Raw genomic sequence first — 14,061 nt, forward strand, 5'->3', positions numbered from 1 at the left:
TGATTTAGTTAACTAAGAAACAGCATATTTTAGAAGAGAATCTAACTTAAAAATGATCCCCAAACTTAAGCATAAGGTACTATGTTCACTGGGGGGAGCAAATGGGCAAAAGGACATTCCACAGGTGAAATTTAGAGTTGGCTTAGCCGCCAACACACATGAGCAGGGCTTTCACTCACCTCTGTCTTCCAAGGAAGTACTGTTTGACTTTGAACTCATTCTAGAGAATTCCTCCAGATCTCTAGAGTTCTCTTCCTGTGGAGAATTTGAACAAGATCAGAAGCTCCATTTTCAAATTTAACTTTGCCTTTATTCATACTCCCCTGAGTTTCTCTCAATAACTATTTCCTAACTGTCATTTAGAATAGTTTGATAAATGTGTTTAAAAACATAACCAGTATTGCAGTTAGTAGAACTGTTAAAAAGAGATTTAAAAAAATTGAAGGCAGAAAAGCAAATTTAGATATAAAATACCAAGGTCAGGGTTAGTTTTACATTCTTTCTCCAAAATGTACCTTTTCTACAAGACACTCCAAAGGAAGAATTACTATAAATTATATTTCTTTATGAAGTGGTAGAGGAGAGTAGTACAGTGAAGGATTAGGAGAGAATATACCAAAAAGAACATCTAAGGATTCAGATAAGCTAATTTAGAGTATTAATCCCTAACAGTGAAATTATTCACCATTAGTTGAAAAAAGTTTTGAGCATGAAACATCAAGTGAACCCTGACAGCTACAATAATGACTGGCCTGGCAAGACATGGCCATAAGTGCTACAGTGGCATGAACACCATGGAAGCAACCAACCACTTTCTGATTAAAGTCTCATTCCACAAGATGAAACTCATACTTGGGCTACTGCCGGGCAAAGAACTTGTGACTAGACTACTATTTCTGCTAAATGGACACGGTATTAAACTGACTCTTAATTACTTTCTATTATACCCAGAGATGCATCTCTTAACCCTCATCAGAGAAGCTTCTATTTGTAGTAGACAGAGATTAACACAGAGATCCATGACTGGTCAAAGTGCAGAGAATAAAAGAATGCTGACTGCTCAGCCCTAAATGGGACATCTATATCATATCCCCTCCTCCCAAGGCTCAGGATCTTCACAGGAAAAGGGGCAGAAAGACTGTAAGAGCCAGAGGCTGTGAATGACTCCAAGGTAAAAGAGTCCTTTGGATACAGCAGGGAAGCTGCACATATAAACTCACAGTAACTGACAGTATGCACTAGCTCTGTGGTACAAGCTCAGGCCAGAAAACAACCCGACATGGAAAGGGACGACAGATCTCAAGTCTCAGCCCTAGCTGAAGAGCTACTGACAATGGACAGCTACTGGTAGAGGGAGAGTCAGTCCTCTTTAAAGTGTTTCCCCTGGTGAGTTTATCACACTCTAGTGCAAGGCCATCCAAGAATATATGGGTAGTACAACTGAACTTAACATTTTTTAAAAAAAGTTTCTGGTGAGTAGGAAAGGGATGGGAACAAAAATATATATCTAATCTGTGTTTTGAAAACGTCTTTTGGTTAGTCAAGGATCACTAATAGGAAAATCAGTTCTGGTGCTCTACTGTAAAAGTAATATGACGACAGATAGTGGCAATGTAGTATATTAAAAACAGCAAGACAGAATTTTGAGTGTTTTCTACCACATTGAAGCAATAATATTTAAAGAAAACAAATAAACTTATTTATTTGAACACTGCACTTATACATGTACCACACTACAACATGGTCTCTCACCACAAATATATATGTGTGTGTGTCAATTAAAACCTAAGTTAAAGTTTAAACAAAACTCCACAAAATGTTTACAACACTAACATACTCAAAAAAAGCAAAGGGAGGAAATCAAGATAAATTTAAAAATTCAAGTTTCAATTTTACTACTCTAATGGTCTTTTATATAACTATAAGTAATTTCCATTATTACAAATTTTACTTAAATTACTTTTTCATGGCCCATTATAATCCTTGTTTCTTTCCTTTCTTTTCCCTGTGGGACTGGAGGGTCTAGGATTGCCTTCACTGTCCCTTCCCTTCGCAAAGGCACTCAGTGTCACCGGGTGTTTTATCTTAGCTATTTTTAGTATGTGCTTGAGAGCACATCATAGCACATGTATGGAGGTCAGAGGGAGTTTTCAGGAGTCAGTTCTCCCCTTCTACCATGTGAGTCCCAGGATTTGAACTCAGGCTGTCAGACTGGCTAGCAGTGCCTTTACCCACTAAGCCATCTTGTTGGCCCACTTTTCAGGGACTTAATGAGGTATAAATATATATAAAGTAAAAATATCCACATTATATCACAATTAAGGCTTTCTAAACATTTGAGTTTTTGGCCTACTTTGAGGCAGGTTCTTTTTCTAGTAATGAGGATAACAAAAAGCTTGTGGTATCTTCTAGTAATAGCAATGTGAGCTCAGGCATTTCTCATTTGTCTGTGACTGCATAATGAATGTTTTCTTTGCAGGAGCCCTAAGTATCCACTGTGGAAGGTCACTCCAGTAAACACTAGACTAACAGATTCAGCAGGCTCATTTAACTGATTATTTGTAATCTCTAATCACATGATGCTGAAACCTAGGGGTCATTCTCAAGCCCTCTCACCTGTGGAACACCCAGCTTTCCTCCCCTAGGGTATCTTGAAAGCACTATATGGCCAGGACCAAGACAAGGAATTATGGACCATGACTGACAATGAGCTCAGTGCCTGCAGACACCAGGGCAGTCTCTGTATTATTCACAAGAATTTTAGAATAATTTTACATAGAAAGAAGAATTAAAAAGCAGTTCTGTCATTTAATTATTATTCTAGAGTAGTGGTTCTCAATCTTCCTAATGGTGTGACCTTTAATACAGTTCCTCATGTTGTGGTGACCCAAACACAAAATTATTTTCATTGCTACTTCATAACCGTAATTTTGCTGTGATGAATCATAATGCAAATATCTGTTTTTTTTTCTGATTGTCTTAGGTGATCCCTGTGAAAGGGTTGTTTGAGCCTCCCCCACCAAAGAGATCACGACCCACAGGTTGGGAACTGCAGTTCTATTGGCTTCTCACTCTTTCAGCTTGGGAGGGCACAGTTTAGAACATGGAAGATCAGCCCAACTGAGAAAGCCTAACAGCTATCTCTAAAGCAAGCTATTTAACCTGCCCTCATTAATACTCGGGCTCATGTACAGAGTGACTTCCAATTTAGACCTTTTTCGTGTGCTAGAGGGTAGAAGGACAGAGGTGTGCCTTTGGTAGCTGGTGTTTGCTCAAGTTCATGTGTGGCTGAAGATGCTATACAGTCTTCATGTCTATTTCCGGTTATGGGATGATTCTTACAGAATGAGTACTGGGTCCCTCAAATTCTGCAAGCTCCCAATGACATGCATGAACTCATTTTTATTCTGTTTTCCTTTTTCCAGTGCCTGGAATTTTTCCAAATTCAATTTTTAACTTCCTTTACTCTTGCCATACCAAATTGACAATGACTTTATTGCTTCTAAAAGTGATACATATTTACTTCATGAGCCGTCATAGGAATGGTAAAATCACTCCCAACCTAGTAGACTAGTCTACAGATCACCATTACTGTGAAGTGGAACATTAAATAACTTCTGAACACAGCTTCTGCACAGGAAAATATTATCCATGCATGCTTTTTTTTTCATTTATTATGTATACAGTGTTCTGTCTGCATATATACCTACAGACCAGAAGAGGGCATCATATCTCATTACAGATGGCTGTGAGCCACCATGTGGGTGCTGGGAATTGAACTCAGGACCTCTGGAAGAACAGCCAGTGCTCTCAACTACTGAACCATCTCTCCAGCCCCTCAATGCATGCTTTTCTATGTTGAAGGACTGAAGACGGAGCCCAGGGTCCTATACACTCAAAGCAAATGCTTTATCTCTGAGGTATCAGATTTTACTTAAATTCATTATTTAAAAACATACATGAAATTGAGGGGAAATAAAAATCTCCTTTAAACTGTTTCTCTATTAATTTAAAGGATTATCTTATGATCCTAGCTGTGAACAGGGCAATGAGAAATGAGTTAAAAGCTTATTTCTTTCCTATGCACAAACTCACTGAAATTCATGGTGCTATGCAGCTTTTCCTTTTGGCTGTTAAAAGTCCTTTCTTTTTATTTAGTTCCCCAGTTCTTGGGGACACAAGAACGGCCTTAATGAGTTGAATATCTGCATAAAACTAGAACTAGGTGGGCAAGAAGAGAGACAGGAAGACATCACTCAAGATGTTCCCGGAAGGAAGTGTGCAAATCTGGGAGAAGCAGAAAGAGGGGCAGAGGGAAGGCAAGGACCCAGGAAAAGTTCAGATCCAGGGCTGCCAGTATTTAGAGGCAGCATATCAACATTTCTAAGTAACACTATATATCACCACTGGTGTAAGTAGATCTATGCTAAAGACACCAGAGCTGGAAGAAAACATCTGGAAACCCTGAAAATTAAGCAAGACCACTGAGCAAAATTATAAGTGAGCACTGTAACTATTTGTCACATTACTACAATCTTGTAGATTACAAAGTAGAAAATTATCTATCTTTTATAACAAGGTGATTATTGTTAGATACATGATATAAGGATAATAAAATAAAAATTATAAGTATTTACAGTGATGCAATTTGGCTACTCCCCCTACCCCACCCCCCAAACTTAAAACTAATCAGTAGAAAAATACCTTTGTGTCATGTGGCTCAGTCTCAGAATACTGTCTCTGTGTTCTTTCTATTCTGGAAACCAGGACATCTGGGCTATCATCTGTAAATCAGTTTGGAATCACAAAAGAACAAAAACTAACTTAAAATGAAATACAGTTCTATTTTAGGGCAGTTGCAGTTCTTTCTCTCTCTCTCTCTCTCTCTCTCTCTCTCTCTCTCTCTTTCCTTCTTTTAGGTCTATGATACACTAAAGCCAAAAGTTACTGTAAATATATTTAAAATGTTCGGGATTTGAGCACTCAGCATTGGTCTTTGGCTTTGCCAAAGAAAGAGAATATTAAAACAAATCTCCAAATGTTATCAGGGCATAATAGTTTACCCTAGAACTCAGGAATGGAGGCAGGAAGGAGTATTGCCAGTTCAGGGTCGGTTTAGGCTATACCTCAAGACCTTGTCTCAAAAACAAAAACAAAACAACCACCCAAAAGTTTATACTCTGAGGTCTAGTGGGAACGGCTGGGCATATGGAGCCCCAGAGACACTGTAACTTTACTTCCTTGAAAAAGTTCCATCTAAGAAACATAGCCTTGAGCTGGGACCTGGGTGTGGGAGCAGGCTGCTTGAGGAAGCAGAGTAAACCCCTCAGAGCATCAACCTTTATTTACTAGATGCTGTGAGAATAAACTGGGGCTGTATATAAAGAACCATGTATAGTATCCGAATGTAAAATATGAACAATTTATTACCATAAAATAATCACATGCATCTACTAAAAAAGGAGAAAAAATGCCTTCTTTCTCATGTGTTTACTAAATATTTAATGAATTTCTACTTTGTGTCAGGCACTGTCCCACATGGCAGTCATTAGCAATGTGTTTCAGTCTTACTCTGTAGCCCAGCTAGGCTTGGACCTAATGTCCTGTTGCTCAGTCTCTTGAGAAGCTGAGATTCTAGATCCATGCCATCAGGCTTAGCATTAAGACAGAAAATTTCATGGTGCTATGCTATTACATATTTAGATTTATTAGTATGGCCCATACACTGAAATAAATATTAATGAAAAAATTCAGTCTTTCATCTACAGTGATCATATTCAAATGCCCAATATCCTCTAGTACTCTCTAGCCATTGTACTGACAAATAACTATGGGACATCCACTATTGTAGATAATTCTGTCATATGGCTGTGTTACAGACTATATAACATCTACAGGATGATACAGAGGCATTATCACATGTGCTTTGATTAAAGTATCTCATTAGCTCTGCCTGGTATCTGCATTCAGTGCCAGCTGGCTCAGTCATAGGCCCCTATTACAGAGACTGTGAGATGTCCATAAGTTGGGTTTTCTGTAAGAAATTGTCTAATTTCTGGATCTATGTGTGAAAAGAACCTATTGGTGCTTCAAATTAGCCTCAAAGGTTATTAAGTAAACAGTTACTATCTTTATGAATTATTTTTTGCCCCACATCATTAGATATGAATATAACTTTTCAGGCATCTAAAACAGAAGCACACATTAATACCTAGTTCGTCTTCTGAGGAGGGGTAATGCTGCTTCCTGTTTCTTTTAGACATGTGCCTTTCTTCCTCTTCAACCTGGAATTTACAATGACCATGTTATAGGCGCAGGATCTGATCCACTCAGTTAAAGTAGGGACATATAATAATAACTTCTATCATTTACAGGAGGTAGGTACATTAATTTAAAAAAATGTTATTAGAGACTTTAGCACCTGTTGGGTGGTGGTGGTGGCACATGCCTTTAATTGCAGCACTTGGGAGAAAGAGACGGGAGGATTTCTATGAGTTTGAGGACAGCCTGGTCTACAGAGTGAGTTCTAGGACAGCCAAGGCTGCCTGTTTTGAGAAAAAAAATCCGTCTCTAAAAACCAAAAACAACAACAACAACAAAAAAAGAAGAAAAAAGAAAAAAAAAGAAAGAAAAGAAAAGGAAACTTTGGCACCTTCACTTAGATTGAGCTAATAGAGTAGATGAAAGTGAGTGCAAAACGATACATTCTGAACACATAACAGGGACACAGTACCTAAGCATTACAGCAAAGGAAACAGGCACAAATGGTATGCGATACAGACCACCCTAACATCCGTTTAATTTATACAAAGAAATGATATTTTGACAGCACAAATTGGAACTTTAGAAGAAAAGACACAGAGTTGGGTGGGGAGAAAAATACAGGTGGTGGGGAAGAACTAGGGAGAGGGCAAATATGATCAAAACATACATGAAACTTCCACATAACAATCAAAGCACAAACAAAACAAATAGAACCTTCTAACACCTTTCTTCACATAGAGGCTAGAATCCTACATACAGCACAAGAACACTTGAGTGAACTATGCAACACACCTCTTCAGAATCTGCTTCAGCGCTGCATCCGCTTAGGGCTTCCGTGCTGTCTTTTGTACTGCTGAATATTTCTGAATAGTAAACACAACAACAGAAATCCTCTTAAACCTGGGTGTCTGTGCATGTGGTTAGGAAAAACTGTCTAGTCATCCTGTTGCATAGCAGTTATGCACTAGGCACTATGGATGACAGTTCAGGTGGCTTTTGATGTATTCTCCCAAAAGCGCTGTTGTGTGTCAGTGTGAAATATGAATAAACACGACTCAAGCATGAAAGGACTATGCCAGTGCCACAAAACTGAATTTTGCACAGCAAACTTCAAGGCCTTCTTCCTTCAGCTTTGTAACCAAACAGTGTTATGAGAATCCAAAGAATCCCCATGAAGTACTGCACATCAGACAGACTAGCGAGCATCCCAGCCTAACACGGTCAGGTAAAACACAAGTGTGAAGTGACAAGTCTGTCACCGAAGAAAAGCTAGCATTCAGTGCATTGAAGATGTGATTGTAACCGAGCAAATCTAGAGACATAGGACACTGCTCATGTTTTGAAGGACAGGGACGTGCAAAGTAGTACTCTGTAATTAGGAAAGGCTGCAAAAAATTGAAATGTTCATCAATAACAGAAGCAAAAAATAACCGTGGAATATTTATACAATGGGATACTAACTAGCATTACTGTAAAGTAACTGGTAATAAAGAAGACAGGACATCAGAACATACAGCAAAATAGGCAAATAGGGTGAAAGGTGGAAATGTTTTATAAAATGTGGTTACTATTCACCTAAACCAGGCAACATATGCTATGTGTCTTTATGAAACTAAAACCATACCTAGTATATGCAGAACAGTGGTTCCCTTTGAACTGCGATAAGAGAAAGAGATTGTGACTAGGAAACTCTCAGGGGACTAACATTTTAATAGATGAGTGAGACAAATATGCTGAATTTTAAGGTATGATAAATGAGGTAATGGGCACATGAGTGTCTATCAATCACTATTACTGTTTTATTGTTGTCTAAGATATAGTCCAAAGCAATTATGAAAAGTGTGTGTGTATATATATCTTTCTCCAATCTTGGATTACAGAATCAACAAAATTAGCTAACAGAAACCAACAAAATTTCACATGCTGGATGAGAACAGAATTTTCTCTTTGGAGCTAGTGGCCTTTGAAGGTTATGTGTAACAAGGATTGACTCACATAAATGCAACTGCCCGACCTGTTATAACATTGAGACTGTGAGAAGTTAACAAACGCTCAGCTGGAGGCATGGTGCAGCATTCCAGTATTTCTACCACAGAAATCACAGGAGACTATGTACTTGGCTTCACACAGGAGTGAAGCCGCTGTGAGGTCACTGGCAAAGTTCTTGTAGCTAGTTAAGGTCAAATACCACTTCTTAGCTGTATGGCCAAATTACTAAACCTCTAAGCTATTTCCTAAACTATAAATGTGATGCTTAGTGTTCACTTTATTGAACTACATAAACTACGTGAGAATATCTGAGAAGAGTACAAGAAATAGAAGGCAATCAGCAAATGGTAATTATAATTAGTACTAAAATTACTACTGTGGAATTCATTAACTTACCTCCTTTGTTTTGAGATTCACAGTGTATTTCTTCATTGATTCTTGAGTCTGAATTTTCAACCTAAACATACAATAAAAGGGTTCTTTATGGACAGTCTCACATAAACTTAACAGCATGTAAAAAGACACGTGTGTAACGTGGCTGTTTACAACAATGCTGCCAGGACTAGGGTGCATGTTCCCTTCAGCTTACCCAGAAGCTCAAGGGCACAGAGGGCCTTCTTTGTGAAAAAATTCTAGCAAGTTACCATGCTTCAATGTTTATTCTCCTTGTCTTTAAAATGATTTTTGGAAAAAGCAAAATAAGCAAGAATAATTTCAACCTCTGAATTCTATTCCATTAAAGAGCTCTTACACGTTCTCCTTTCTTTATCTTTAAAAACTCTTGAGCTGGGTACAGTGCCTACATGTGCAATCCTAGCACCAGGAAGGGTGAGGCAAAGGACTGCTATTAGCTTGTGGCCGGTTGACCTATATATGAAGCAATATGACCCTGCCTCGGAAAAAGTTAGAAAATCCCAAACAACAAGACCCATCAAAACTCTGAAGTATTTTTGTCATAAAATTATCTATTTGACTAATTTTGTCAATCTCACTTTGTTTTAAACTACGCAGTCTTGATGTCCTACAGCACTTTGCAGTCCTAGCTATAGGCCCTCATGACTGCTGGAGGCTGTACTCTGCTGGGGACTTGGGGCGACTGGATGGTGCACACTGTCTGGTGTTAGAGGTTTCAGCTTGCAGGGCAAATCAGAGCCCCACTGCAGGGGCTTCTTCTCCTTTGCAGCATAGGGTGTGAGCTTTTAGGTACAAAACTGGGATGTTCCATGAGTTGAGGTAAAGATTCTGACCCCACAGTGCCCAGAAGCAAGGAAAGTTCTCCCATCTCTTCCAGAATTCATGGATGTTCTGGAAAGCACAGCTAATGGAGATTTGTAAGCATTCATAAAATATTCACCTCTGGTGTTATGTTCCCTACATATACACTGATGCAAAACAAAACAAAACTAAGCTTTCAAGGGATTCAAAGAAATGATGAGAACCACAGCTGGAGAAAAATGTTTATTACAATCACAGTTCAGTCTCTTCAGACAAGCTTTCTACCATCATAAAGTGAGTCTCTCAAGCTAAAAACTATTTTGCCTATATTGCCAGGAAGGTTTAAGAATTTGTGATTCTATTATAATAAAAGCCAGAGAGCTCAGAGTTTTTTGTCATAGCACGTAGGCGACTATGGCAGAGGTCGAGTGTAAGCACTATCAGCATGGAGAACTTGAGTGGAGCACACGCTACCAAATGGCCTGCGGCACAAACACCTTCCCACACCAGCTCTCTCTCCTCATCCTCAAACCAAACACTACAGTTACTTACATTTTGTGATTCGCTCACCAATGATGCTTCTTTCACCTGTTCACCTGTTCAAAAACAAGATGAGACACAAGAAAACAACACTGTGTTGGAAAAGGAGAGCAACACATTTAAACATTTCCAGAGCAGAGGAACTGAACAGGATGTCACGTGACCTGCATTTTTGAGAATCATAAAACTCTAATCAATCAGTTTTTACAATCTGTGTTCTGCATATTATCAGAAAAACAGCTTGTATTTTTATACTAATGTTTGTAGCCCATTAAGTCATGCAGTGACTTACCTACTTAAGTCATTGGAGCTAAGGAAATGGTGGAAGACCTTAATGTTATCTGCTAGGCTGCAGTTAAACTAGCTCATTTAAAAATAATGCCATCAGATGAAAGGTTAGAGCCTTTCCCCTCACACAGCAATGGTCTGTTTATAGTCTTGGAACTTGAAGTACAAAGCCTACTGTTTCTCCTCAACAATGACAGAATATACATTTTTCTTTTAAACAGCTTCCTTCTATGTAAATAGATCTCTTATTGAATTGTACCTAAACACAGTAAAACAGTCTAAAGCTAGCTATGGGAACCAAAGACTGAGAATGCACAAATATTTCCTTCTAGACAGTGAACATTATGCATGACTGAAACACCCATATGCATTAACTAATTTATTCATGGTTTGGATTATTTAACTTCAGAATGAATGACTCAGCATCTGTTGTAGTCTGAGGATTGTGTGAATTTCATCTCAGAAGGCTCCTAAGGTCATTTCCTTTCTAATTCTAAGGTTTTCTCCTCAAAGTATTGTGGCTTACAACAGAGAGTGTTTTAGACTGAAAGGTGATGCAAGCTAAGAGTAGTTTTGTGCTATCACTAGGGCAAAAGCCAGAGTTCTAGGGCTGAGAGCCAAGGTGATCAAGTGGACACATGATTGGTTGTGGGGAACAAGCTGCAACAGTCCTCAGAAGGGCAGTAAGGGCATGGAGAAACTCGCAGGGAATAAAGCGCCTGTCCCTGACAATTTTTCTTTTACCAGTATTATTTGGAGAGGTTATATTTAAACAACAACCCTATATAAAACAGGATGAGAAAAGTGTATGTTAAAAACAAAACAGTGCATGGCTTAAGGGAGAGGTCAACAGTTATGAGGTGCACTGCCCTTTCAGAAGACCGAAGTTCAGTTCCCAGTGCACTTACAAAGTGACTCTCAAGTGCCTCTAATTCCAGCTGGAGGCGACCTGACAACTCTGGCTTCACGAATCCCCTGCATACATTGATGTGAACACCCAGCCATTCACATCAACAAAATTTTAAATAAATCTTTAATTTAAAAAAAAGGAAAAAGAATGAAGAATTTTGTCTGAACTATTTTAAAAAGTAAGAGGCAAATTCATAGTCTGTCAGTATTTTACTATAAACCATCCACCAACTTTAAGCTGCAGTAAAAGATAAAAATATATGCAGGGGCAGACAGTGAACAACTGCTAAAACCAGCCTACCTGATGCACTTGGCCTTCCAACACAGGGGTTTCCAGATGCTACTGCAACTCCATGATTTGTATCTTCCTCTGAACGCAAAGATGTCTACAAAAGTCCAAGGCACCACAAAAATAAGTGAAGTGAGACTAGCTGGCAACTGTGGCAAATTAGACTATCCCATAGCATCTAGAAGCAACTTAAAAATCTATCTTCCCATGAATTGAAAAATGAGCACATCAACATTTAAAATAATACAGGAATGATCAGTCTAATCTCACCTTTCACCATCTTAAAGCAAAAGGTTAAAACCATAGTTTATTACAATACATGTGATCCTTTCTGATTGGCCCTACTACTTTGCCACTCTGAAGCTTCATACCTGGGAGACTGGGGCACAACAGTTTAACTCATCCCATCTCCTTGCCTAGTTTTTGTCTCTTTTCTCTTCCAATAAACTTCAAATCTGCTTTCAGAATTCTGTACCAATGTCCTTTTGCAAACACTTCTTGCTACCTGCCCAATACTCTTTTGGGGTAACCCCCCATTCATTGCTAGCTTGTCACACATAGCTAGCAAGAACTGTGGAATCAATTTAGAAAAAAAAAAGTCTAAATTGTGTATGGTGCAGACCTAATAAAAATAATAAAAATTTTATTCAAAATATGAAACCATGGAGAATTTAAGCAGAGCTATGACGTGACCCAACTTATGTTTTAAAAGATATTAGGCATGGTGACGTCAACCATAAGATTGGAACAGAAGTCCACGTCTAACAGGAAGCCATTAAAGTGGTCGCTTAGGTGAGGCTGGTAGCTATGGGAACAGAAAGTCATGGACTCATGTTTTGTTGACAGCAGATTAAACACAGATGAGAGAAATGGAAGGTGACTCCATGTTTGCTTTGAGGAGCTAGATCTGACAATGGCCCTTTTTACTAATATTACTGGAGTTCCTAGCTTTTTACCCCAGGATGACAATAACACCATGTGTCACCGGTATGAGAAAAGGCCACATACAGCTGATGTGTGCACGGCCAATAGCCCACACCACTCCGTGTCAAGACTTACTGAGCTACTAGTCTTACCTCAGTTGCCAAGTTGGCTGACAGTCCTGGTTCTCCTGTACTCTTTGGTGGTAACTCCACATTGCCTAATGAAACTCAAAGAATTAACATAATTTAAAAATTTGAATGCAAAATACATCTCACACAGAAAAGTAACAACATGTTATCAGCACTCAGAGCCACCTACCCTTGCTGATTTAGTTCACTGTAAGCAAAACAGCAGAAAAAGGAGTACTCTGTGGGTAAAGGGGGGCTAGAAAAAAAAACAGTGACTATTTGCTCATTTGTGGGACAATGGAATTATTTCTTGCTTGCATAAAAAGCTAACTGCCTAGAAAGGGAGATAATATATTATTTATGGAGAGATCTTATTTCCTAGTATTGTTCTATAGCCAGCTCTATCAAATTTGTTCCTAAAACTATATATGCAACATTCTGAACAAGAGAGATTTATACATGCCCGATCAAGACATGATTTATAGATGCACTTTACTTCTTGACACTGAGACTGAACGAAAAACGGAAACCTGTCAGGTAGATCCACAGACAATGGGATCTTCTCAGGTGGGCAATTTTATTACGTCCCTTTGTAGCTGTGGCTTCGTTTCCCTCACTTCACACTGGCACTAACAAAGAAAAGCCTTCATTTTCCCCAGAGCATGCAGGTCTTTCTTGTTTAAAAGCCCTTCTGCCTGCCCTTCCAGGGGACAGAAAAGGGAATGGAGGAATAATAGCGTGCAGTAACACTGAGTCACAAAAAGCATCAGAGCATTCAATTCATTCTCCACTAAATGCAATGGGAAAAGTTAAAGTTACTTATTTCAACCCCTAGAATACTTCTTTACTTCCATTTTTCTTTTATTCTTGAGATTATAAGTACATCATTTTTCTTTTCCCTTTTCTCCCTCCAATCCTCTCATATATCCCTACTTATATCTCTACTTGTTCTTTCAAATTCAAGTCCCTTTTATCACTAATTGCTGCTACATCTATCTATCTATCTATCTATCTACCTATCTATCTATCTGTATTTATATATATTTCTAAATATATAATCTGCTTAGTATAACATTACTTGGATGCACACGTTCAGGGCTGACCATTTGGTACTGGACAATCAATTGGTGTGCTCCCCTCTCTGGAGAAGACTCCTTAGGTCATTTCTTAATGCTGTTTCTTACGTACCTATAACAAGGAGGGCTAAATCTACTAGCGTCAATTTTCTGAAGCTAGACTAAGTGCAAGAAAGGATGGTTCCATTTTAAAGGTTCAGGAAGCCATAGTTTATAAAGCTAGAATGGAGATGAATCAAGGTCCACTGGCCCCTTCAAGTCTTACTCAGAAACTCGAGTTTGTAGAATACGCTATTTTTCACTTCCACCTAAACACCTGTTATACTTGAATCACTGCCAGTGAGTGTCACATGAGGCAGAATTCATAATTGTCTTCCCATTGATTATCTGTACCCCTAGATCCTGTAACAGTAGTACTGTACACAGCATCTGAAACTGG

At 38.7% G+C, this 14,061-nt stretch overlaps 1 protein-coding gene across 3 annotated transcripts in view; it reads right to left on the reverse strand.

Annotated features, from left to right (window-relative positions):
- The window catches only part of Bod1l1 (biorientation of chromosomes in cell division 1 like 1), a 54,865-nt gene that overhangs the window by 13,762 nt on the left and 27,042 nt on the right, over nucleotides 1-14,061 (reverse strand). For 2 of the 3 annotated variants that reach the window (XM_041636628.1, XM_041636626.1), the window contains exons 11-18: nucleotides 12,571-12,644; nucleotides 11,507-11,591; nucleotides 10,021-10,064; nucleotides 8,650-8,710; nucleotides 7,057-7,127; nucleotides 6,212-6,284; nucleotides 4,705-4,784; nucleotides 180-255 (exon numbers count right to left, since the gene is read on the reverse strand). In XM_041636628.1, coding sequence (XP_041492562.1) covers nucleotides 180-255; nucleotides 4,705-4,784; nucleotides 6,212-6,284; nucleotides 7,057-7,127; nucleotides 8,650-8,710; nucleotides 10,021-10,064; nucleotides 11,507-11,591; nucleotides 12,571-12,644 — 564 coding nt within the window. The remainder of the gene's footprint in view (nucleotides 1-179; nucleotides 256-4,704; nucleotides 4,785-6,211; nucleotides 6,285-7,056; nucleotides 7,128-8,649; nucleotides 8,711-10,020; nucleotides 10,065-11,506; nucleotides 11,592-12,570; nucleotides 12,645-14,061) is intronic. The other variant, XM_041636627.1, reaches the window with a different exon arrangement.

This window comes from Microtus oregoni, unplaced genomic scaffold, assembly GCF_018167655.1.
Source record: "Microtus oregoni isolate MIOR12 unplaced genomic scaffold, Mior012 000049F_ref0000343, whole genome shotgun sequence".
Lineage (NCBI taxonomy): Eukaryota > Metazoa > Chordata > Mammalia > Rodentia > Cricetidae > Microtus > Microtus oregoni.